Source organism: Ips typographus, linkage group LG16 (genome assembly GCF_016097725.1).
Source record: "Ips typographus isolate SLU linkage group LG16, UJ_Ityp_2.0, whole genome shotgun sequence".
NCBI lineage: Eukaryota > Metazoa > Arthropoda > Insecta > Coleoptera > Curculionidae > Ips > Ips typographus.
The window spans coordinates 2435718-2458555 of NC_138437.1; the positions used below are offsets into that span (position 1 = coordinate 2435718).

At 34.7% G+C, this 22838-nt stretch overlaps 2 protein-coding genes across 3 annotated transcripts in view; both read right to left on the minus strand.

The window, feature by feature from the left end:
- Nucleotides 1-41: 41 nt before the first annotated feature.
- Nucleotides 42-3601, minus strand: LOC145738830 (ionotropic receptor 21a-like). Of its 2 annotated transcripts, XM_081993913.1 has the most exons (8): nt 2982-3601; nt 2670-2869; nt 2492-2614; nt 2273-2431; nt 1957-2198; nt 1565-1898; nt 1314-1512; nt 42-1260 (listed from the first exon to the last, which is right to left on the minus strand). In XM_081993913.1, the coding sequence occupies exons 1-8, from the start codon at nt 3552-3554 to the stop codon at nt 730-732; spliced, it is 2361 nt and encodes a 786-aa protein (XP_081850039.1). In that variant the 5' UTR covers nt 3555-3601; the 3' UTR covers nt 42-729. The 2 variants fall into 2 exon arrangements, with proteins under 2 accessions (XP_081850039.1, XP_081850038.1); XM_081993912.1 differs by having other exon boundaries at nt 2273-2614.
- Nucleotides 3602-3729: 128 nt separating this feature from the next.
- Nucleotides 3730-22838, minus strand: part of LOC145738767 (uncharacterized) — a 28672-nt gene continuing 9563 nt past the window's right edge. Inside the window, exons 2-19 of the mRNA XM_081993807.1 lie at nt 14250-14442; nt 13848-14109; nt 13640-13789; nt 13525-13583; nt 13394-13471; nt 11514-13334; nt 10444-10610; nt 9396-9586; nt 9293-9336; nt 9077-9241; nt 7715-8758; nt 6636-6734; nt 6123-6316; nt 5405-5630; nt 5079-5208; nt 4658-4965; nt 4405-4603; nt 3730-4352 (exon numbers count right to left, since the gene is read on the minus strand). Of these exons, the coding sequence (XP_081849933.1) occupies nt 4194-4352; nt 4405-4603; nt 4658-4965; nt 5079-5208; nt 5405-5630; nt 6123-6316; nt 6636-6734; nt 7715-8758; nt 9077-9241; nt 9293-9336; nt 9396-9586; nt 10444-10610; nt 11514-13334; nt 13394-13471; nt 13525-13583; nt 13640-13789; nt 13848-14109; nt 14250-14442 (5489 nt within the window). The 3' untranslated portion in view covers nt 3730-4193. The remainder of the gene's footprint in view (nt 4353-4404; nt 4604-4657; nt 4966-5078; nt 5209-5404; nt 5631-6122; nt 6317-6635; nt 6735-7714; nt 8759-9076; nt 9242-9292; nt 9337-9395; nt 9587-10443; nt 10611-11513; nt 13335-13393; nt 13472-13524; nt 13584-13639; nt 13790-13847; nt 14110-14249; nt 14443-22838) is intronic.

Here is a 22838-nt window from a genome sequence, read left to right on the forward strand (position 1 = left end):
AGGATTAATTGGTAAAAGTCTATACAATTATTGCAGCCAAAAACAGTTTATGTACTCTAACAACAAATTTCAACTTAATTAAAAATTATCTAAAAGGGAACAAGGCAATTAAAGATCCTATTTATTGAAATTGTAAAATTTATTTTTTGTAGCACTCACTGTAAAAACTAATGACATTTAGAAAATAACAAACTAATTATTACATCAAAAAGCTTAGCGTCCGTGATAATAGTAAGTTGAACATTGTAACGGGTTTCGGACAATGAAAAAATACAGCTCGACTTTTATTAAGTCATCTTCACGGCTAAAAACCAAAATTATTATCTATTTAAAACAACGTTGTAAAAAAAAATATTGTTAAAATCAAAACAAAGTGACTGAAATACAGAAGAGTGTACATACATGTATATAAAAACAACGCAGAAGGGACAACCACTATTAATAAAGGCTTACTATTATGTATGTACATACATACCAATTTATTATACATACATAATAGGCCTTTATGAATAGTCGTTGTCCCTCTGGCGTTGCTCATGAGATGTATTTTGGTTTTTAGCCCTCAAGATGACTTAATAAAAGTCGAAACGTTGGCCGTTTCTCGAAAAGAGAAGTAATATTTTTTTATTGTCCGAAACCCGCTACTCTGTTCAACTCAACAAAATATTTATTTCTGAATTTTGGTTCACCAAATGTATGACAAAACTAACGGTTACGTTGGCTCATTACTTATTTATAATCTTTAAAACTAGTGCTGCTATGAATTTCCAACTCAGAAACCGTATCATTATGCATACTTAAAGCGTTATCAAACAGTTCATTTATAGTGTCACTATAATCAACTTGAGACGCATTAGATCCATCTTCCTCGCTCTTGTCAAGGTTTTGTGCTTCTTCTAACTCATCACGTTGAAAACTTTTAGACATAAATTTTGAGAAAGTAAACTCTTTAGATTGCATCGAGTGAAAGCTTTGCCTTCGGTCAGAACTGCCTAAATGAATACTGTGATGCCGTTCTCTATTTGTTTGTCTCTCATGAAATCTTGGGTTGCTTGGTATAGAGCTAGTTGTTGAAGTCGCTCTTGACGCTTTAGATTTCTTGCATAAGTTGAAACATCCTCCAAATATTTCGGACAGCAGAATACCTCCACCAGCTACAAAACCGATGGCAAGAAGTAAGAACATCCCTTGAGTGTCATCTAGGGTTAATGCTCTGTCTTCAGGGGGTAGCATTTTTAGTCCACCCCCACGAGAATTAGCCTATGATATATTTTCTTTACAAAAGTAAAGTATAAATAAAAAATGGATCTTACTGCAAGTAATTTTCCCGTAGCGGACCTCATGGTCTCCCATTCAATATCGTTTTGAATTTTAATGTGGAAACCTGATTGTAGTATGTTCTGAATACCTTCAGCTATAACCTCACTGTAAACTGAGTGAGAAGGTAGAATGATGCCAACTTTGAAAGGTACAAAACATTGTTGGCTTATATGAAGAAGCGACTTTTTGTTCCTGAAATGTTTCCTGTAGTACAAACATACAAAATTAATGCTATGCAATATACTCCATCGAAAAATTAGTTTTTACTATGTAACTAAGTTCCTCTCGAGATCCTAAAAGAGCATAAGGCCAAAAAAACGCTTTGGTAACGTTAACTAATCCACTCTCTACATCTGGAACATAGTCAACTTTCCGAAGAAGTTTTTCACTGGTTTTATCAGATATATTTTGAAACCAATCAGGCCAACCGTTTTTGTTTAACATTCCTATCTGAAATCTGCTGCTGAGCAATTGGTCTGTTGTGTCAATTACTGCAGGATACACAGGAAGAGTCACAAAAGCTATTATAGACCCTGTGTAACACGCTGTTATAATAATGGTAAATAACCAGTAGACTCCTAAAATATGTTTGATATTCAGTCAACAGTTTGAACATTTTAGGTAATAAGTTATTACCAACTAAAAATTTGGTGACACCTTTTTCAGCTCTAGTCCATGAATTTTTACTGCTGAATGTAAAGGAGTTTGTAAACGTTCCAAAAACATACCAGAACATATTTTCGCATTCCAGTGGGTCTTTCATTAAGTGTCTTAGGGTTAATTTGTCTGAATAAGTAAAAACTGGTATTGATCCAAGGTAAACTGCGATTAAAGCTAACCAAACTGTCCAGTGAAATGGACCCATAATCGCTCGATACCTGTAACATTTTATTGTGTACTTTTTCTTGGCGTGTTGGTGAGTAGCAGGTGAACACCATATTGAGTGGCTTACCTTGGTAAAGCTGTTGATGCCAGTGAAATAAAAGAGGCACAGTCTTCACTATGCCAAAAAAATGTTCCGGCATTCAATCTCGAGTGTGAAATGTAAATTCCCCCTATTCCCAAGTTCACATTTCCTGCGTTCAGTGATTTAATAACAGCATCACCAGACCTGAAAATAATTAACGTATTTTTAGTGTTATATTTTACTACTTTGAGTGCTCTAACATACCCCACAGTTTTCATATCACTCGCATCCTTAAAATCTGTGCTGAAGTTAAACATTCTAGAAAGCAAATCCACTAGTCTCACTTCTATTCCAGAGTATTCAAATTCATCAAGTTCATTCCGTCTCCTGTTAATGAAAAGTAATAGTATGTTATACCAAAAAATGGTTGAGATTTAATTACGTTCTAATAACATATGGGGGTTGATGCGCCGTGGCTACTATGAATCTATGTCCTGAAAAGCCGTGTTTGAGTTTGGAATCGAACAGTGTGACATTTCTGGAAAAGTTGCCCTCAGACCATGATCCTACTATTAAGGGCTGACTAGAACCTAGGGCGTCTACGAATAGTTTATGCGTATACAGAATATACGGAGCTTCTTGCTGAAATAATTTTACAAATGTTTATTTTCTAGTAGTAGTTATAACCAACTATATGGAATATACACAGAATGCTCTGAAAAACTAGTTAGCTAACATTATTAGAAACTCTTACCTTTTGTGACATATACTTTTCGGACTTTACTATTATAAGCAAATCAGCAATCTCTCTAGAAAATTCACTGGTCAAATATTCCTGCACTCTCCATTGTGACGATTTAGCCACAACGACCACTTTTTCACTTCTTTTACTTATGATATCCTGGCATCGCATTACATCTTTTATGAAAATAATAAAATGTACGCACTTATTATCTAACTGGAAAGATTCTCCAATTGGAATGTAGTAGTTTTCTGGAATAGCTTCATGCACGTGGATTAGGGGGTACTGCTGGAAAAACTTCCGTAAGAACACGCTGTCTTGGTTGTTGGTATAGTTGTCGTATAAAATAGCTGTAGTACAGTCGTATAGGTAATCATTCGCGATTTTACTTAATAAGTGAATTAGTGATGAATCTGGGTCTTCGGAGTAAACGTTGGGTTCTAAGAAACGGTTAGAAAGTTTTTGTATTCTGGGTTTTTCGTGGGATTTTTGCAATGCTCTTTTGGATAAGTTTGAATCTAAAGTAAATTCAGTACAACTGATAGTAATTGTTAGAGAGGCTACAGTCACTAAAATGAGTAACATTATTGCAAGACCTACAACAAATAAATACAATTTCTTGCACCTATGAGTAAAGTAACTAGTCTGTGAAGGTTGGGATTTAGTATGTATAGAAATTAATAAGTTATACTTCTGCAGGTGTTATCCGGTTTCAAACATTGGAGCACAATAGGAACGGGTAACAATAAATAAACAGATGTAATTTTGACGCGTTTTAATTATTTATCACTCACTGGATTCGTCACACATTTTTCTGTACACGCAACAAAGAAATTGATTTATAATAAATTAGGTATAATATAAAAGTAATCTAATTTTTAATATATGCCAGCCTAGAATGACGTTTAGGCAAAATATTGTCAATTATAGCTTCTTAAACAATTGATAAAGCTAACGATTCTTGGCAGATTTATTTATCATAATTTATAATAGTCTAGCCAATATATATTTACATATTTACTAAAAGGCCACGATCCGATGATGTTATTCAGGTATGAATTAGCTTGGCTAAGTTTTGGACACCTAAAGAACATCGACTGATATTTTATCATATACACGCCCTTAGGGGTGCAGACCCCAATTAATGACGAAATAGAACGTAATGTCTAATGGCCTAATAATATCCTATAATCAAAAAAACACCAATTTTAATTTCAATTCCTTCTAATCTTCGATGTCGTTGTCAATTTTACTACTGCGAATTCCAGTGTTGCCGGTCCAGGGGTAAATGTCGGGACAAGGTTGACAGGTTCTCATGTATCTAACTCCAGATTTATGCCAGAGGTTGCAGACCTTAGGGTTGTTGCATCGTTTTGGACGGTCCTAAACACATTCAAATTAATTCTAGCTTAGATAAGACTAAAACTTCACTTACTGAATAATCACATTGGAACGGCTGGAAATTGTTCACCCTAGAAAGGGGGGTGGGATCCCTAACCCACTGAATAGCTTGCCAGTTAGTGACTAGCCAAACGTCTTTCATAGTTAAGATTGTGTCTATGAAGTTAATGAAACCTTCCTTGTGGTGAGGTTGTGTAAACCAAGCAGCATGGTAGAACAAGCCGAAAGGTGCCCTACAAAGTAGCAAAATAAATAAAACCGTCATAGCGCAATTATAAAAAGCTAACCTGTTAGTGGTGTAATGTCTTTCAAAGTTTTTAATAAGCATCTTAAACACTCCATCAGCGTCAGGAGGGTTACTGCAAGCGTCTCCCATAGAACATCTTCCTCCGTTTAAGTCTTGCCACATCACCATAGGAACTTCCCATACTCCAGGGTATGATCGAGTAGGGCAGGGAGGAATCATACAGTCATGGAACAATTTGTAGTCCAAAGTGTAAGGCCAGCTTGGAGGTTTGTTCTCATAGATTGGCATCGAAGAATCGTAGGTAAAGTTGGAGTCGTACAACATTTTGAACATTTTGTTTCCTCCCACCTGATTAAAAATTTGAAAATTAGTGGTTATGTATATTACATGATTGCGTCAAAGTCAATTGTTAAACTATTACTAGCAGCAAAACAGTTGTTTTCTAGGAAACAGAAACTTACCGACAAAAATGGAGCTCTCATGCCTCTAACATCTTCCAATTTAACTCCTCCATAAGCTGCAAGAATCTCTCTTTGTCCGGCTACTTCTTTAGTCCATTTCTTTTGTGAGAATTGTTCACCGAAGCTGTGCCTAAATGTGAAAAAAATATTCTTGAAAAACTGATTTATCAATCCAAGTTAAGTGTTGTTAGTTGATTAGGAACATTATAAAAGTTTGATAGAAATTATTAGTGTTAACGCATGCAAGTATAGGTGTGCGTTAATTATTTGGGGTGCAAACTGACGATATGTTGTATAAAAATAAATTGATTTTTTTATTGACTTACGATACGGTATGGGATGCTAATTCATGACCATCAGCGTAAAGATTTTGTACTTGGCTGTAGTCGGTCCACTCATGGGACACATAAAAGGTGGCAGCAATTGGACACCCATTAGGATTGGTTCTGCCTCTTTCGAATAAGTCTTGGTATAAAACTTTGTTGAGGTCGTTAACAGAGTCGTCAAAAGTGAGGATTACTAATTGCGGTACCTGTTCGACAGGTATGTCCCCTGTGGGTTAGTAAGCGAAGAAAAGAAAGGAAACATGAGTGGCATAAAGAGAATGAACATGTAGCGATATAAATAAATAAGTATTCGCAACATATAAATATAGAGAAACAAAAGAGAAACATATAGTGGTTGTCCCATGTCCCATGATGGCCAAGGTTCGGGCCACTTACGAGACTGTGTGTGAAGCTAATTCGTGGCCATCTGCGTATAGATTCTGCACCTGACTGTAATCTGTCCATTCATGTGAAACATAAAATGTCGCTGATATTGGACAGCCGTTAGGATTAGTGCGTCCATTTTCAAATAGTTCAGAATAATATCGTTTATTTAAGTCATTGACGGCGTCATCAAATGTTATTAACACTACTTGAGGTGTTTCCTCCACAGGAATTCCTCCTATTTAAAAAAATACCTTGAGATTTCCTTGTCTGTTTTAGCTGTAACTACCTATTTGCTGTGGAATTGAAGTTACCTTAAACTTAGTATTCTTACCGGGAATTTCTTTTCCTCCACAGTAGCAATCTGGTAGCAAACACACGTCTTTTCTGCATTTAGCTGCTGTTTTGTCAGGTTGAGGTTGAGGGTATAAAGCATCAGGTCTTCTTGGGGGAAATTTGTAGATGTCGACAAATTCAGCAGCTTTTGAAACGATTGAGGTTGAAGGTTTTAGTGTTGGTCGTGATCGGCTACAAGTTATGACTTATTAGAATCCCTGCTCAAATGAAGTGGTCAATTAAACAGAGCATCGATATATCTTAAAGGCTGTTGAGTTGCTATACAATTCCATTTCATGCAACTTTACCATTCCTATATGTTAAGTTAATTAAAAATAAAGAACATCCAGTGTGTGATGTATTGTGTCATTTATAATAAGTCTCTGTTTAATCGCGTTGTATATTTCAAATGGATCATATTTGCAAATTGTTACTATTCGGTTATCTTGAATAAATGTGTATAATATCCCGAAAACTCTTGCAAACATGATCTTAATAGTGTTGAACTTACGGAGCTGGTGTACCCCTGTTTGCGTTAACGGTAACTTCGTTACTAGCAATAGAAGCAGAGTTTGTGTAATGGGATGTACCACGTCCTCTTGAAGGTGTTCTAAAATTAAGTAAATTATTTTAATATGATGCTGTACAGGTATGCAGTGTGATTCCAGCCAGAAATACTCAATACCATGCCGAATTGTAAACTACCAAAACTATCCCATTTCGCTTTGCCTTTCAATTTGCTAAGCATGTTACGGGCTATGCTAGAAATATACAGCGTTGCTCTATGGTTGTATTTCAGTGAATTAAATCATGTATTAATTGAAGTTAATGCAATATGAGATTTTTGAATGTCGTATACAACAATTGAGTGACACTATAAATGTGTACGGTTAATTTGCTATAAACGTGTGATCTGTACGCTTGTAAAACAGTGCACCACCATTGTGTTTTTTTTGGAATCCGTTTTTATGTCGGTAGAACTGTTCTGACCAAAAAAGATGTTTTCTGATCTTAAGTATATTGCCGAATAGCAATAATAAGATAACCTAATAAACTCAGACCTTGAGCTGACTAGTTATATAAATTTTGCAGAACATATGCACAAAGTGTTTGATTAGAATACCATAATTTACCTGCTCACCTAACAATACATCAAACACCTTGTGAATGGGCAACAATTTTCAGTTCATCAACAAGTACATTTATAGCAAATAAACCATAGATTGTATGTTTGCAATTAGAAAAGAACCATCAAACTAACTTTTAAGTAACTAAAAGGCATAGATCTTTTTCTAATAACAAACTCTAAAATACCATATTATTTCAATGCATTGGTTTTGTGTAACTGCACTAAATCTAAGTGATTTTTGTATAATAATAAGTGTTAATTGGGTATGTGTTATTTTATGTCAGGATGGGTAAGGTCCAGAGTCAACTTCCAGTCTCACTAAATTTTCTCTAGTTAAAATATTGTCTTGGCTAGTCCTTACTGAAAGCATTTACGATATTTGGTTAAGAGGTGCGAATATCAGGAAAATCGGTGCTGTTCCATGCAAATTAATTTGCAGAATGAGGACGAATGACAAGTACCTCTGTTGTTTAGCTTCGACCTTGCATTTCGGACCTTTGTTGCTACATTTCGATGGTCCTTTAGTTCCACCAATAGCAATGAGGGATTTAATGGCAGCATTGACCCGGGATACTCTAGCGGGGTAGGAAGTCGTGATAGGGGATTCTGTTGTTTTCAAGTCTTTTGGGGGAAAAGAAGGGGGTGATGGTTTGTAGGAGGGCGGTTGGTCCGGCTCTGGTTTTTGTGTGTCTTCGTTAGAGAGAATATCTTGTGCCGTGGGAATTTCTACTGTCAGATTGAAACGCTTTTCACTTGTCTTTTTTTGGTTGTCTGTATCTGAAGTTGCTTTTAATTTTTCCTTGGATAAAAGGGCGTAAAGTCGATTTTTGAGATGTTCTGCGTCGGCGTCAAGAATATGTTTTGTTGTTGTAGTTGTTCTGGATTCTGGAGTAGTAGCTGTAGGCGGTAAAGGTGTCGTTGATGTAGTGCTAGTGTAGTTTGCCACTTGGTATGCGTCTTTTGAGTCCAGTGGTTGTTCTTCAAGATTGGCAACAATGTCTTCAGCAGCTTCGTAAGTAGTTCCTTTCGCATTTGTGAGTTCGTGGTTAAGTTTTACTGGATTTATGAGTTTGCGCACCGCTTTTAAGGTTTTATAGCGACTTTGATTTTTTGGTCTAAAACTGAACAACGAAGAGGAGACCACAGGACTGTTTGAAAGTATAGTTTTACGCAAGTATTTCGGTGCGTATGTTGTTGGGACGATGATTTTGAGCTTTACTGATGGCTGCGCGTCTACATCGACTTTCTCATTGCTAACAGTGCTAGAGGAGACCTGGTGAGTTGACTTGGGTGCCTTGGTGATGTAGTGAAAAGCAGGTTTAACAGTAGTTAAATGCTTTAATGGAGTAAGTTTGGTTGTGTGTTCATGCAAGTCGGGATCGAAGTCAGTCGTCGATTCGACAGGATCGTTTAAGGACTCAGGAACATCTACAACGTGTCCCGGGTTTGTATTATTTGACAGTGCAACTTGTGTTTCGTTTTCAATCGCTGTGACAGGCGTTTTGCTAGAATAAATGACAAAATGCTTTTAGATTCCCCATCAGTCTTAATTAATAAATGATTATCAACTAGAGTGATTTGCACTTCCATGTTACTCTACCATAATATGCTGACATGATTCCATTTTTCATGAAGTAATGAATGTAAAACAACTTCCTAACCACAGCTGCATGATTTCTTAACTCAAGCTGAATGAAATGAAATACTACTGAATGAAAACGGAATAGATAAAAGATACTACAAAAAATGATAGCAACCAAGCACATCATCGCTGATTGGCAAGTGAACCAATTTACGTAAGCCAGCTTGTAATTTTGTAGTACCTTGAAGGGGTGGCAGTATTCTTTTGGGGGGATAAGGTACGTGCTTGCGTCGTTGTGGTAATTCTGGGAGAAATTGTTGTAAGTTTTCGATTTGCAGGAGTTGTAGTTCTTTTAGTTGTAGGGACCTCCTCTATATCATTTATTTCATTCCTGTCTCCCCTATGGCTAAAGCTCAACTCAACGCACTGTTAGTATATTATTGGTACAAATACTTACCTAGAAGGTGTTCTGCTAGATTGACGATAGGCTGTATCTTCTTCCTAAAAAATAATAAATGATTATAGCTATTTGATGAGTTTTCAATGTTTATCTTTATTACTTGATAGGATTGGTCGTTGTACTCGGGAACTGTTGAAGATTGCTGGTAAATGTCTTGGTTCACATTATTGTAAACTACATTTCCTCGTTTTGGGGTTTCGTCCCTTACAGCTCCACGGTAACTTGTAGTGCTAGCTCTAGTACTTGGGGAGTTAGTGTTGTAGTTATTATTTTGCGGAGTGTAATCTGAAACTGTAAGCAAATATCTTAGCTATCGCTCTCTATAAGTAAGTACAAAACTCGTTTCGGTCTTAGACAGTTCTTCTTCAAAAATTTCTAAGCTACCAAGCTTTCGCTAATATTTAGTAAATTTATCAGGGTTTTAATTATTGTTTTTAGATAGGAAGGAGATTCCTAAACAAAAACAAATAGTAAATCCTGCCATGTCACTTACACCGAATCTATATGATATATATTCGGTAGAACTTTGTAGGCAGTTATTTTGTCCGTTTTTTTTTCTGTTCATTTTACTTAAGACTCTAATTGATGACAATGTAAGTTTGTATTGATAACCAGTAAATTACATGGCAGGATTCTGTTTGTTTTGTTTGGAGACATCCTTCCCTTCCTGTCTAAAAACAATTGAAACGGTCAGTGGAAAAACTACATACTATTGAGAAAAATGATAAAATAATATGTTTTGTGGCAAAGATGTACATGTTACCATAAATAGATTGTACAAAAGAGTTATAAAGGATAATCTGTTATGTATAAGAATTTATGAAATCTGTATTAAAATCGGTTAAGCATTAAGAACATTATTTTGGAGTTATCTTGTTTTTCCACTCAACGATTTAATGAGCACACTGATGTAGTTAGTAAATACAGACAAGTTTTTTTTTAACTGCTCAAGACCGAAAACTCAAGAGTTTAATACTTGTCTAACTACAGTCAGTCAAGACACAAAAATAACAATAATCCTTTCTCTACGTTTCAGTGTATACAAAAAAACACTAATAAAATTCTCAATCAAAAACAATCTGACTCGAATGATTGGAACAAAATTAGTGATGCAATAAATTATTGCTACACTTTAATTCAAGACTTACCAACGTCCTTGTAAAGCTCTGCGTCTTCATCATATAACGGATAAAATGGGTCATAACGGTTGTCATTTTGATTTATATTGTTATACTGGCTGCTATTGTAGATGGTTCTTGCAGTAGCAGTGGCAGTGGGTACAGTAGGTGCCTGAGAAACTGGGCTTTTTTCCTCACTAGAATACATTGAACGAGTTGTACAATGTTTCAAATGACAAAAAAACGAGCGTAATGCAACTGTAATTTGCTTTGCAACTTATTCTTGTTTGATTTTTAGTTGGTTGTGGGCAAAATTTGTAGCTTTTTAGACCAGATGTTTGAAGTGAAACCGATACTAGAAGCCATTCAAGGTTTTGCTCGCACCAGTTACCTATTTTGCCACCATTCTATTATACTGGGTTCGCTGCACCAAGTGCGGTTTCTTATTTAAAAAAAATTGCTTTCACTGTCTGCAGTTATTAGTATCGGAATGGGTCAAGTTTTTATTCCAATGTCGGAAACAATGCAAACAAAACAGAATTGCAGTTGCAAAACGTGTTAGGTATATTGGTTTTTCATGCAATTAAATGCCAGCTTGAGCTCTCTGCAGTGATTTTCTTTGTAACCTTTTTCTTTTATTACTTCATTGACACCCGATCAAAAAAACTGATTTTTTTTAAAATAGTCAATTGAGAAACATCTACGAGTACTCTTTTTTCTTCACTTCTATTACTGGCACATTTTGAAACCTCAATAACTCAATTAATATAATTCGTTATAGTTAACTAAAAATATCACATTTTTTGCATTTCATGAATGAGTTTACAGCGTTAATTCTTGCTTGAATCAGGTCGAGGGTTTTTGGAAAACAGAAATAAAAGTTTGTCCAGTAAAAATTTTAGAAAATATATTTTTTAATCAGCTCTCCTAGAGGTGTACACTAATGTGACAATTTTTCACAACAACAAAGCACAATAAAAATATTATTACAGGTTATGAAAGAAAAACACTGTCCCAGAATCTCAACTACACACGGAAATAACAAGTAAACTACAAAGATAGTCCCAAAAGACAAAAAAATAGGAGAGATACTAAATTACCTGGGAACTATAATAGATTGTTCTTGTCTAGAGTCATGTTCGTATGATACAGTCGTCGATTTTTGTTTTCGTTTCTGTGTAGGTCGTACCGTAGTCCTTTTTCTAGAGGGTGCTTTCGTTTTTTTTGTTTTTGTTTTGGGTGTTGTACTTGTAACAACAGGAGTGACAGGACTTTCAACTACGAATTGTTTAGTTTCTAAAGGGTTTTCAAAAGATGCTGTTGAAGTGCTAAAAGGAAAGGGAGTTGGGCTTGAGGAGACTACCTGAGACGGTTTTGAGGTTAAAGACGGCTTAGGAGGTTCGATATGGTATTTTGTGTTTGACGAGCTTTTCTCTGGTTGATCGTAACTTGCTTTGGATGGTTTTTTTGTTGTGTCAATGTTTTTTGGATCATCTTTATATTTTGCTGAAAATTTTACAGGAGGTTCAGCTTCTTGTTTGGTTTCTGAAGAAGGTTTTGGAGAAGGCTCGCTAGCATTGGTGTTTGGTTCCAGGTAATCATACTCTTCCCAGTAGTACTCGTATTCAGGAGGGGATTCTGTTAAAGGTTTTTCTGTAGTTTCTGGTAATGGATTGCTGGAGTAAGTTTTCTTATTGCTGCTTTCCCTCTCTTCCTCATAGTCGTCAGCTAATTCTTCATTAACAGGTTTAATTTGGGCATTTGGTACTGGAGTAGCTGGTTCTACTATGTCTTCTGGTGGTATGGTTATTAAAAATGGTAGTGGAGGTTCTGTTTTTTCGATCGATTCGATTATTGGTGGTTTGTAATCAGGTATCGATTGCGTAGGCTCTTCTTCTACTACATATTTTACTACTGGAGCTGGTTCTTCTTCCACTATGTATTTTTGAACAGGGACAGGTTCTTTTATGATATATTTAATTATTGGAGCAGGTTTTTCATCTACTGGGATAGGTCGGGACTCTTCTATTATTTGTGGTCTTGGGGTCGTTGTGGTTGTTGTGGTTGTTGTTGTAGTCGTTGTGGTTGTAGTAGTGGATCCAAGTTTCTCTAAGAATTGGTCAAAGTCGAAATTCGGATCCTCAAAGGGATTGAAAATGTTTTCATATTTGTTGGTACTTTTGAAGAATTCAGCAGGAGGTCCTAAGTCATCATCATCGTCATCCTCGGAGTGGTATTCATAGCTTGTGGTGTGATTTTTAGGTGAACCGTCTTTATTTTCCGCATCTTTTTCTTCTGCTGGAGCATCTGTTTCCTCCGCACTGGTATTTTCTTCGCTACTTTCGGGTTCTCCTTCTTCAGAATTAAACTCTTCTTTAGTTTCTTTAGGTTTTTGGTCTTGTGCTTCTTCTTTTGGTTTATCTACTTCTTCGCTGCTGTTTTTTTCTATACTTACTGCAGGTTCTTGAGGTGCGTAACCATTTCTCACCACTTCAGTATGGCTTCTAATGCTGTCCGAAAAGTTGTCTTTTTGTGGCATGACAGTTTGGGATACTACGTTAGAAAAAGCGGATTCTAAGGCATTGACAGGGAAGTTATTGAAAGTATATTCCGGATGTCTTAACGAACCTTGTTTCCCTCGTAATTTCTGATAATCGAAACTATGAGCAGTCGCTGAAGTGACTGGGGTTTTAAACATATGTGTGTGGATGTTTTGGAAATGTTGAGGTGGGGGATGACGTACAACAACCTGATTAGATGGAAGAGCGTAATTGGGAATGAAAGGCTTAAAATCTTCGTCACTTTCGTAATTCATGAGAGTAAATTTTTGTCTAGGGGTATTGTGTTGGTGTCTGTTATGTTGAGTGTATCTCATCCTTTGGGCAACTTGCCAAGACTTTGGTTCGTTGTGAGGAACTCGACTGGAAATTATCCTCAATTACTATAAAAGTACTGTCATGGGTTTACTGCGTGAAGTTACCTTCTTTGAGCGTCTCTTTTGCGTCGTCTCTTCTTTGTCAAGTCGTTAGTCAATATTTCCGTCAAGTACGGCGCATTACTGCAGACCAATCCAGGTCAATTGTTACTTGTGTTATTATCTTAGCCACTTACCTGTAATGTTGCAGCTGAGATTGCGTTCCAAATGAGATTACTCCTATCTTTTCTCTCGTCTGTTGACAATTTTTGGTCATTAATAAAAACTCGGGTTAATTGAAAAGTAACTTACAGGCAGGACGTTGGAATGTCTATATCCATCTCTGTCTCTCTGCACTTGACCTACTAGAGATGGCTGTCCACGATATACCCTTTGTTGTCTGTCACTTTCTACTTCCTCAGCTGGAGGCAAAGCTTCTTCTACGTCGGCGTAAAGTTGTTGCTATAATTGAAACACAATTTTTCATCTTCTTAATGCCTAATTAAAAGTCTGAAATAACCTTAATAATTTCTTGCTGGTTTTGCAATTGTCGTGGTTGTCCTCTAGATGTTACCACAGCCTTAGGTTGTGGAGGTGGTGGAGGAGCTGGGGAGTACTTAGTTCTGGGACTAGCAACTCTAGCATCGGTTTCTCGGTCACGTGGCCTTTCTCTCCTGTTGCTGCTGCTACTTTGAGGCGCAGGGGCAGCAGGAGGAGAACCAGCGAGTTCCAAACCATCGCATCCGACGTTTCTAGGCCAGTCACATGTTTGTAACTCATGGCTGAAAGTTACATAATTTATTGATTATTAAAAAAATACATTTTTTTTTTAATTGATGAAGGATGATTGTGTGGATGTTAGGTCAGGTAGTTTTAGGTCGTACTTTGGAGTTAATACTCTTATGCATCTTGTAATTTATACCTGTACATAAGCCCCCCGGTACATGATTCTAGTAAAGCACCTCCAAATACACAAACGTAGTATTGTGTGCAGTCATTTGGATGGGGATAGTAACCAAACTCTTCAGGACAGTCGAAGTTAGCCCTTTCTCGTTCTTTGGTTTCTGATGCAGTGGGTAACGGCCTAGCTAGCTTTCTTTGACCTTCGGCAAAATCTGTAAATAACATTTATACATTAATGTTGATATGAATGCAGATTGCATAATTCTAACATAGGTAATAGTAAACTAAAATTATATTTGGTGCAATTGTTGTGTGTTTAGGTTTCCAATTTCTTGAAGTCATAACTCCTTTTCCTTTTCCATACAGCAGAAATGTTTATTATTCTACCACATATTTCTAACACTAGTTGAGGTAAATCGCTGAATCTCCTACCAACTGCTGGTCATAAATTTTACACTTTACCTTGTTTATCTAAGTAATAAAGTAAACAGAGAGTGTGAAGACTGAAAGTAAGTTTAAGACTATCTATAGTCATAAACTTAACTCTTTAATGGTTTTCCCTTGTTGCAATGAACTTGGAACGATTTTCGATTATTGATATTAACTGTCTGTATTGTTTATTCCAGTTTTAGAGGTGCGTTGGTCGTAATGTTAGCGTAACAACAACCAACACAAATATTGTGATACCAAGAAAGGGATCAGTCGTTAAAGTAGTGATTTAAAATAAGACAAGCGTAGGTAGGTCAAATAGGTACTGATATGCAAAGTAGGAGCTAATGGAATTTTTACGACAATAAACTTTTTTGCAGTTATCCGGGTAGTTGAAAGGTTAAATTATGAATATTTATTTTAGTATGTTGGTGTTGGTGGTTGTATTTTTTTTCGTCATAAGTGGAACCAGGGACTTTTTATTTAGGTGGGCTGTGGACATTTCATTACATAAAAGGTCTGGCATCATTTAAAGGTTAAATGAAACCATTCCAGTAACAAACCTTGTTGTAAATTAATTGAACCAGTTTTTGCTTTCAGGTAAAGAAATCGATTGTGTAAACAATGTAATGCTATAATACATGGTTAGATTTGTATCAGTTCGCAAAGTGTGGACCTACACGAATTTACACACGTAATTTTTTACACATATCTAAAGCCGTGCCCAATTGCTTCACCTCATGGTTGACTTGCTTTCAAGATGGGTTATCTCAAAAACTAACTGACCGTTTTAAAAATACTTTAGTATTGCCAAAGAAATGGCCATGAAAAGTCTCACTCATGTGTAGAAGTACACACTTATCATTTACCTAATCAAAACTGAATGTTGTTTGTAACAAAAATGCTTTCCAAAGTACTTTCTAAACATTTAAAGACTAGAAAAGTGTATCCACCAAGGTTTTTCGTGATGAACAACGCCTGTCGTTGCACAATTGAACCCAAAACGTACTTCGTGATGTATACAATTGAAAATTACGTGCTCTTGCTTTCAGTTTGACCCTTTGTCGTGCAAGATTTAAATGTTAAGCCACTGGCTAGTTCCCCTAGTTCGTTAATTGTAAGAAGTATATATCTCTGGTAAATATCGGAATATTATTAAAATTGCTCCACTCTGGCCAGAGATAGTAAACTGATAATTGTGCAACTGAATGAGCAAATACAAAATGTCACAACTGTTGAAATAATAACATTAGGTACAAGTTTTAAGTTTTTTCCTGGACAATAAAAACAAACATTTCTCATTTATTCGCTAGATTAAATTATAATCGTGGGAACTAGACCTATTATGAATAGGCTGGCATAATTAATTTCAAGTGTCTTTCTTGCCACCAAGTTTTTTTAATACTGTCAAGCTCGATTGTGGGAGTAGTGCTGATGAATTTGCATTATCTACTAGTACTACCAATTAAAAAGAATGATTGTAATATGTGGAATAATTTGTTAGAATTTCTAATTAGTTGTTTAACTGGTGAAAGATTAAAAATGGTGGCTTTGGCTAGTAAACTTATGTGTATGTACACCGTTGTTCTAAAATGAAAGCACACAAAGAAAGCGTATCAGAATATTTTCCGTTGTTTGACCATCACTTTGTTTTTTGTGTCAGATACTGAGAAAATCAATTAGGATCATAAAGATTATTAACTTTTTGGAAGCACTGATGAAAGCTTTCGTAATTTAGGAAGAGTTAAGCAGTGGCGTAACTAGATATTTTGAGACCCAACGCAGAATTTGCTTGTAAAACTCTTGAAAATCTGTGTAAAACTACGATTTTTTCAAAATAACCACCGGGTTTGAAAGTCTACTGAAACTGTCTAGTCACGCCACTGCAGTTCTGTGTCTCAGGTCATACATAGTACCACAAATTCATGTGCAAGTATGGAAATCTCGCAAACGCTAAAAGGTACAGAGTTGGTTAAATCATGACAACATTGCGCAATTTTTTTCAAGTTTAATATGGTGTCTTAAAACTTACTTCCGAAAAAAAACGATATTTTGAAAAATAGTTTTTATTTTTGGTTGATTTATTTGATGAGATAACTGTCACTGATGACGTAATTGCCACTTTTCGGTACCACTTAACAACAACACTACACTTTACGGTAGAATTTATCTTTTTTATCGTTGATGAGCTAATTCAAAGTATTGTAAATAGTAGTTGACGATATACCAAAATGATATTTCCGAAGATCGACGCAGAAAACCGAATTTTTGAATAATGTAAATTTTGTGACAATAATTTGAAGAACTGTTTTGTTTTCAAATTCTAACCTAATTTTCCAACAAACAAACAAGTGAAATATGAAAGTTATCCGGGCTTATGCCGTGGTTCAATGGAATTTCTTCCTAGAAGAATTAGGAAGAAATTCTATTGTACCACGGCTTATAAGCCCCGATAACTTTCATATTTCAGTTTTTCAGACCGGACGTGAAAGCCTTCATAGTCAAACAAGACGGAAAAAAGTTGCAAATGACAAAGTATCAATTATTTAAAAATCTAGCCATATTGGATTATCTTGTCAAAACCCAATATGGCTACTATAAGAAAAATTTAAATTGTTGATGATAACCAAAAACAGAAACGTCGGATCTCACAAATGATACTGCCACGTTGTAGAAGAGAAAAAGTGGCAATGATAAAGTGTGTTTATTTTCATTTAATAATAAATTAATGAAAAATTAAAAACCAGTTTGCTTTCCCAAAAACCGCCATCAACCAGTTTTCAAAATTTCGTTTTTTTGCATATATCCGGAAGTAATCAAACTCCAAGAAGACCATATTGCGCAATTTTACCATAATTTAACAAACTCTGTATCTTTTACCGCTTCCGACACACGATTTTGTGCCACCCTGTATAGTCCCTTATTCAGGTTGAAATTTTGGTTTGCTATAGCCAACATGGTTTGGTTTTACAAATTTAAATCCGAAATGAATCTTTTATTATACAATTGAAAGTTAGAAACTAAAATCAAATTAATTTAATTTTTTTTCTAGTATTCTTTGAATGTATGTATTTAAAAAATTGGAAATTTAAGACTTTATGATTAATGAGCAAGCATAAGCATTAGGAAGTGAAATTGGGTGTCATTGTATTGGACATAAAAAGAAGCGTTCTTACCGTGTAATTTGAAAGTGGTTTCAGTAATTGCACTTTTTTTCTGAAATCTATGCAATGACGTGATGTTAAACAGCTAAACTTGATTAGTACAAAATAGTTCATACAAAATCAGGAACAATTCATTTTAATCAATATGATAATTTTTACTTTCACTGACTCACTTTTAGGGTGTTCTTGAAGTTAATTCGACCTTACTATACTGACCCTTATTTATTAAAAAATCTTATTAAATCGGTCATGTGCGTATCTGTTGTAATAACGGTAGTTTATTACAAAGTATTGCAGTGCAAACCGTAAATAGGTTACCGTACTAAATTAAAATTCCATGCAAATCTGCGCACTCAATCGGGACTAATGTATACTTCGGAAAAAACGAAAGTGTATAACAGTGAAAGTCCACTGTGATTCTTAAAGTGATCAATATTTGTCGTGTTAATGAGTAGCCACCCGCACGTTTTGACACAAACATTATCCATTTTTGGGTGTCCGAAGTTTATGTAACAGGTTATGGCTAACAATGTTTCATAAGTAAATGCAACATGTGCTGCTATGTTTGTTCAACGTAACCACTAAATATGGGAAACTTGCACTTCGAGAGACCTTAAAGGTTAAAATGACAAGACAAGAATCATCGATATCGCCGATTGTGATGAGTTTCGAAATGCTTTATGAATATTATTAATAGTTGTGTATGCATGTCGTTCATAACCCAGTTCTGGAACCTGTCTTTATTGCTTTCAATATTGTAAGGAACCCAAATCGACAATCATTTTAATTAAAACAATTATGTAAGCCAATTTCTGTACATTGTTTTCGTTATTGAATGATTTACATCATATGAAAATAAATCCCATTGTCTCGTAACCAGATTTTTGCGTCTGCATTACTTTTATTAATGAATAAGAAGTCTTTGAATCGTGTGTTAGAGAAAATTGTAGTTATATGGTTATATATTCGGAAATGTTGACAAAATTAATACATTTCTGCTTGAAGTAGCTTTGTCGGTTTAATTAATAAGCCCACATAACGCTATTTACACGCTAATATAATTTCCTGTCGAAGTCGTTTAGTATGTGTACATGAAGTTTATTGCTATCTGAACGGTTTTACTTTCTTCACATCGTGGCATGCAGGCAATAAGCTGTTGACTTGAATTAGTTCACTATATCTATTACTTAATCTGTTGATATCTCTAACTTTCAGTATCACTTTGACAGTTGTATCATAGATGGATTCTTAACAAATACCACGACGAGACCTACTTACTGTTATTTCACACTTAAAGCTGTCCAAAACATCCAATTAATATCAGTCACATTAAAAGTGAAGTGACCATGAAAAATCATAATAGAGTTATGTCAGTCAATTGGATTATTTTTAAAGCCTATTTGCGCAATTTTTCTTTTATTGTTCCCACCTGATGAAAGTAGCGCGTTAAATAAAAATTCCTTGTACCGAAGTAGAAGGGTACCATTTATTTTACAATTGTAACAACGTGCGTGTGCTCGTTCCTTGCAAATAGCCCGCATATGGCACCTTGTATAACGAATACGTAACAAGTAGTCGGAGACGTAAACAACTAGAGCGGAAAACAAATAATATTGTCTTTGATATAAGTAACCAGACAAAGTGAAATTTGAATTAAATCGTATTATTTTAATAGGGAGCCAGCACGTTATCGGCCTTTCACTATTTCATAAGAAAATAAAAATATTAGTAGTGTGAACGAGAAACGTGTTTTGCGATGATTATGGGAATTTGTCAGACCACAACTTTGACGATGGCGACTTTAATATGTGACAAAAATAAACTCTTACTTTGGAAAGTCAAATGAGATAACCAATGATACAAAAAAATCACCTTCACTAAATGCCGACAATTACTCCTGTGTACCTAGTTGAAAGCCTTTTGTTCATAACAACTTCAAACGGAATATTTCCGCTTCAAAAAAAAAACCAAGAGAAAGAACTACGCCCACTGTTCGAACAATTCCAAGGAAAACCATTAAAATTGCAAAATACATAGGGGGAAAGGGTTTGGTACTGGTACTGGTTCAATTAACATAGATATCAAAACGTGACATATATCGGTCGAAATTTACTTTTACTTCGTGCGTTAACCATACATGATCTTTGAGCATGTGCTTGTGAATATTATTGTTTTTGCATTACCTAAAAAACTAGGCCGGGGATATGGTACAGAAAAGAATGTTTCTTTCAGGTGTGTAATATACAGGCTAATGAACAAGTCTGATAGATCTAGATAAAGCCTATGTCATTGTTGTGGAAAATTTTAATTTTTTTATACTTGCTGTTCTCAATAATTGTTTTAACAAACCTGAAAATACTGTAAATTCGACTTTTGTTAAACTTTCAGAGAGTTTCAATTATGTTAACTAAAAACGCTTTCAATTCAGCTAATCAGCCTGGTATCTGTTCTTCTTTCTAAATTTACTTTATGACAGTGACTTGATTAGTGATTGATTTAAAGCACTTTCTCGTATGTATTTGTATCTCATGTATTTGCAACATTTTACTGTATCGAAGGTTGCATAAAACTGAAAGAGGATGTATTACTTTTAACATGAGAGAGTCTGTTTTGGTTAGCCTACTTATCACCTTTTGCTTGCATAAACTAGTGTAAAAGCTAAGTGTTAATTATCTTAATTTATTAATGAGTAGATAAAATTGAAAAAGTATTTAATACGTAATTAGTAAATTGTATTTTTAATGAACGTAGAATTGATACGCTCAATCACCGTCTTTTCAGAGTACCTGACTATAACTTATAAACTACTATTTTGGTCTGTTATTAACAACTAGTTTTGTTTAACTGTTTACCTTCTCGAGATTTCCTCAAGACTATTCTAATCGGAAATTTTCCATCCCATCCAGTTTTATTATTTTAAATACACAACAGCAAAACGCTGATTCACTATAAAAATCATCATCACTTAGTTTGAGTCCTAAGAGAGGTTACCAAAAAATAAAACAGAACGTGAAATAACCTTGCTTTTGTCAACCAGTGCAGTCACATTCTACAAACGCTTTTCTTAAGATTATCACCCATTTTGGTTTTAAAAAGTTCAAATTGGCTTCAAATATTTTGCGCTCACAAGTGAATTTTACGTAAACGTTTAAGTGATACCAAGCAAAAAATGGACTATAATGGCATTCAATTCAATTTGGAAACAAATTTACCTGTTTCTTATTTTGGGGTTCTGGAACGTAACCTAATTTTTATAAAATTTAGCGTTTTATGAATTTTTGCTTGGTTTAAATTTGCGTCAAAGAAGTCACTACCTTGCATATTGCTAAAAAAGTAAATAAAAACTGATTTCTCCATGTTTGTCATTCTCACATAGTGATAATGGTTCTAATTTTTACCAGTGATTAGTAATAATCTTTTGGAGCATTTACACCTCTTACTTTATTTGAGATCCATAAGATAGACAACTTACGTGCCTTGTATATGCGAAAGTAGTAATTGTATTTTTTCTTACCAGAGATATCAATTTAGATTACTGAGTTGAATCTAACAAGTGTTTCTATGTGTAAAATTACTGAAACATATTTTTTTTTAGATAATAACATTGTAATAATTATTACAGCTTAATGTCGTATAGTAAATATCAACTAGTTCATCTTAGATTGAACACTTTTAAAGTCTTCAGGGTATGATTTGACCTAAATACTTAGTTGTTTATTTGTTGAAAGTGTGTTACATCGCTTTGTACATTTAATGAATGGCTTATTGTATTGGAATTCTTGGCAATTTGAGAGATAGTTGAGACTTGTGGTTTAGCTTGATTTGACATTTAGAATGAAACAAACGTCTAACGTCTGTTTTTTTCGTGACTAAGCTTATATAATTTTGCCTGATGTTTGTCAGACGCATAAAATCAGATAATGAAAAACTAACCTATATCTAAGTCATTAATGAGTAGGTACATTAAAAAGCACTAAGGTGCAAATTAAGTTTGCGAAATGTGGATGAAATAACACAGTTTTATATAATTTCAATTAAAATTCAACGTAATAGTTGAGTATTAGCCAAATAAAGTTAAAGTAATATTTCAGATAGATATACGAAATTTCAAGTCAAATAGCTTGTCTTGACTTAACACATAAATACTTAAAGTAGTCAAAAAAAGGTAAGTACCTGACTTGACTTACCTATTCTGTTTATGTTGACTTGATGTCAAACATTTTCAATAGGACAGTAAGTAATTTCAGTCATGGTATTACAGATAATTCCCTGTGTGACATATGAGGTCATTTGAACTTAAAGTAAATATCAAATCATTGCATTTCAGCTTGAAATTCTGACATTTTTTCAATCTAAAAATTTTTGTGCTTTAAGGCTATCTATCATATCCACCAATACATACATGAAGGCACAATATTATATTTTTATTTTTATTATAATGTCGAGTAGTCTTGTCTCCCCCAAAATACTACAGCACATTAGTCAAGAAGTATAATTTCAAATGGGCTATTTCCTTGCATTTCGCACAAAAATCCTATACCTACAAATTGAAAGAATACATGTATATATGGATATATGATATATTGGATATATGATATCCAAGCATTAACAATAATCAATTAAAACTATTTGACTTGAATTGCTATTCATTCCTTCAAATCAAGTCAAGCTTCTATTTACCCACATATCTGTAACAGATAGTATTTTAAGAACCAAAATGGGAAAATCTATCAGCTGATCGTATATGGAAGTAATTGTCAAACACTGACTAATCCAAGAACAAGATATTCCATTTAATTAAAACGGATCTTGCAAATGCAATGGGCGTAAAATTGCCATTCAAAACCTCACAATAGGAATGAATCTTTTTGTTTACGTGCTGGAAAGTCTTGGGTTTAATTTGATTACACGTTTGACGGTCCCAATTAATTTCCGGATAATTGTATTTATTGCTTTATTTATTTTTTTCAGTCATTTAGGTGGAGTGATATTGTTATTGAATGTCGTATATAGGT

What these genes read in the sequence shown, in the direction of transcription:
- LOC145738830 (XM_081993912.1), bottom strand. Translation starts at nt 3,554, where the DNA reads ATGTTACTCATTTTAGTGACTGTAGCCTCTCTAACAATTACTATCAGT. An exon ending in AAAAGTATATGTCACAAAAG is followed by an intron (nt 2,870 to 2,981) that starts GTAAGAGTTTCT and finishes AAATTATTTCAG; the next exon opens with CAAGAAGCTCCGTATATTCT. An exon ending in AAAACTAATTTTTCGATGGA is followed by an intron (nt 1,513 to 1,564) that starts GTATATTGCATA and finishes GAAACATTTCAG; the next exon opens with GAACAAAAAGTCGCTTCTTC.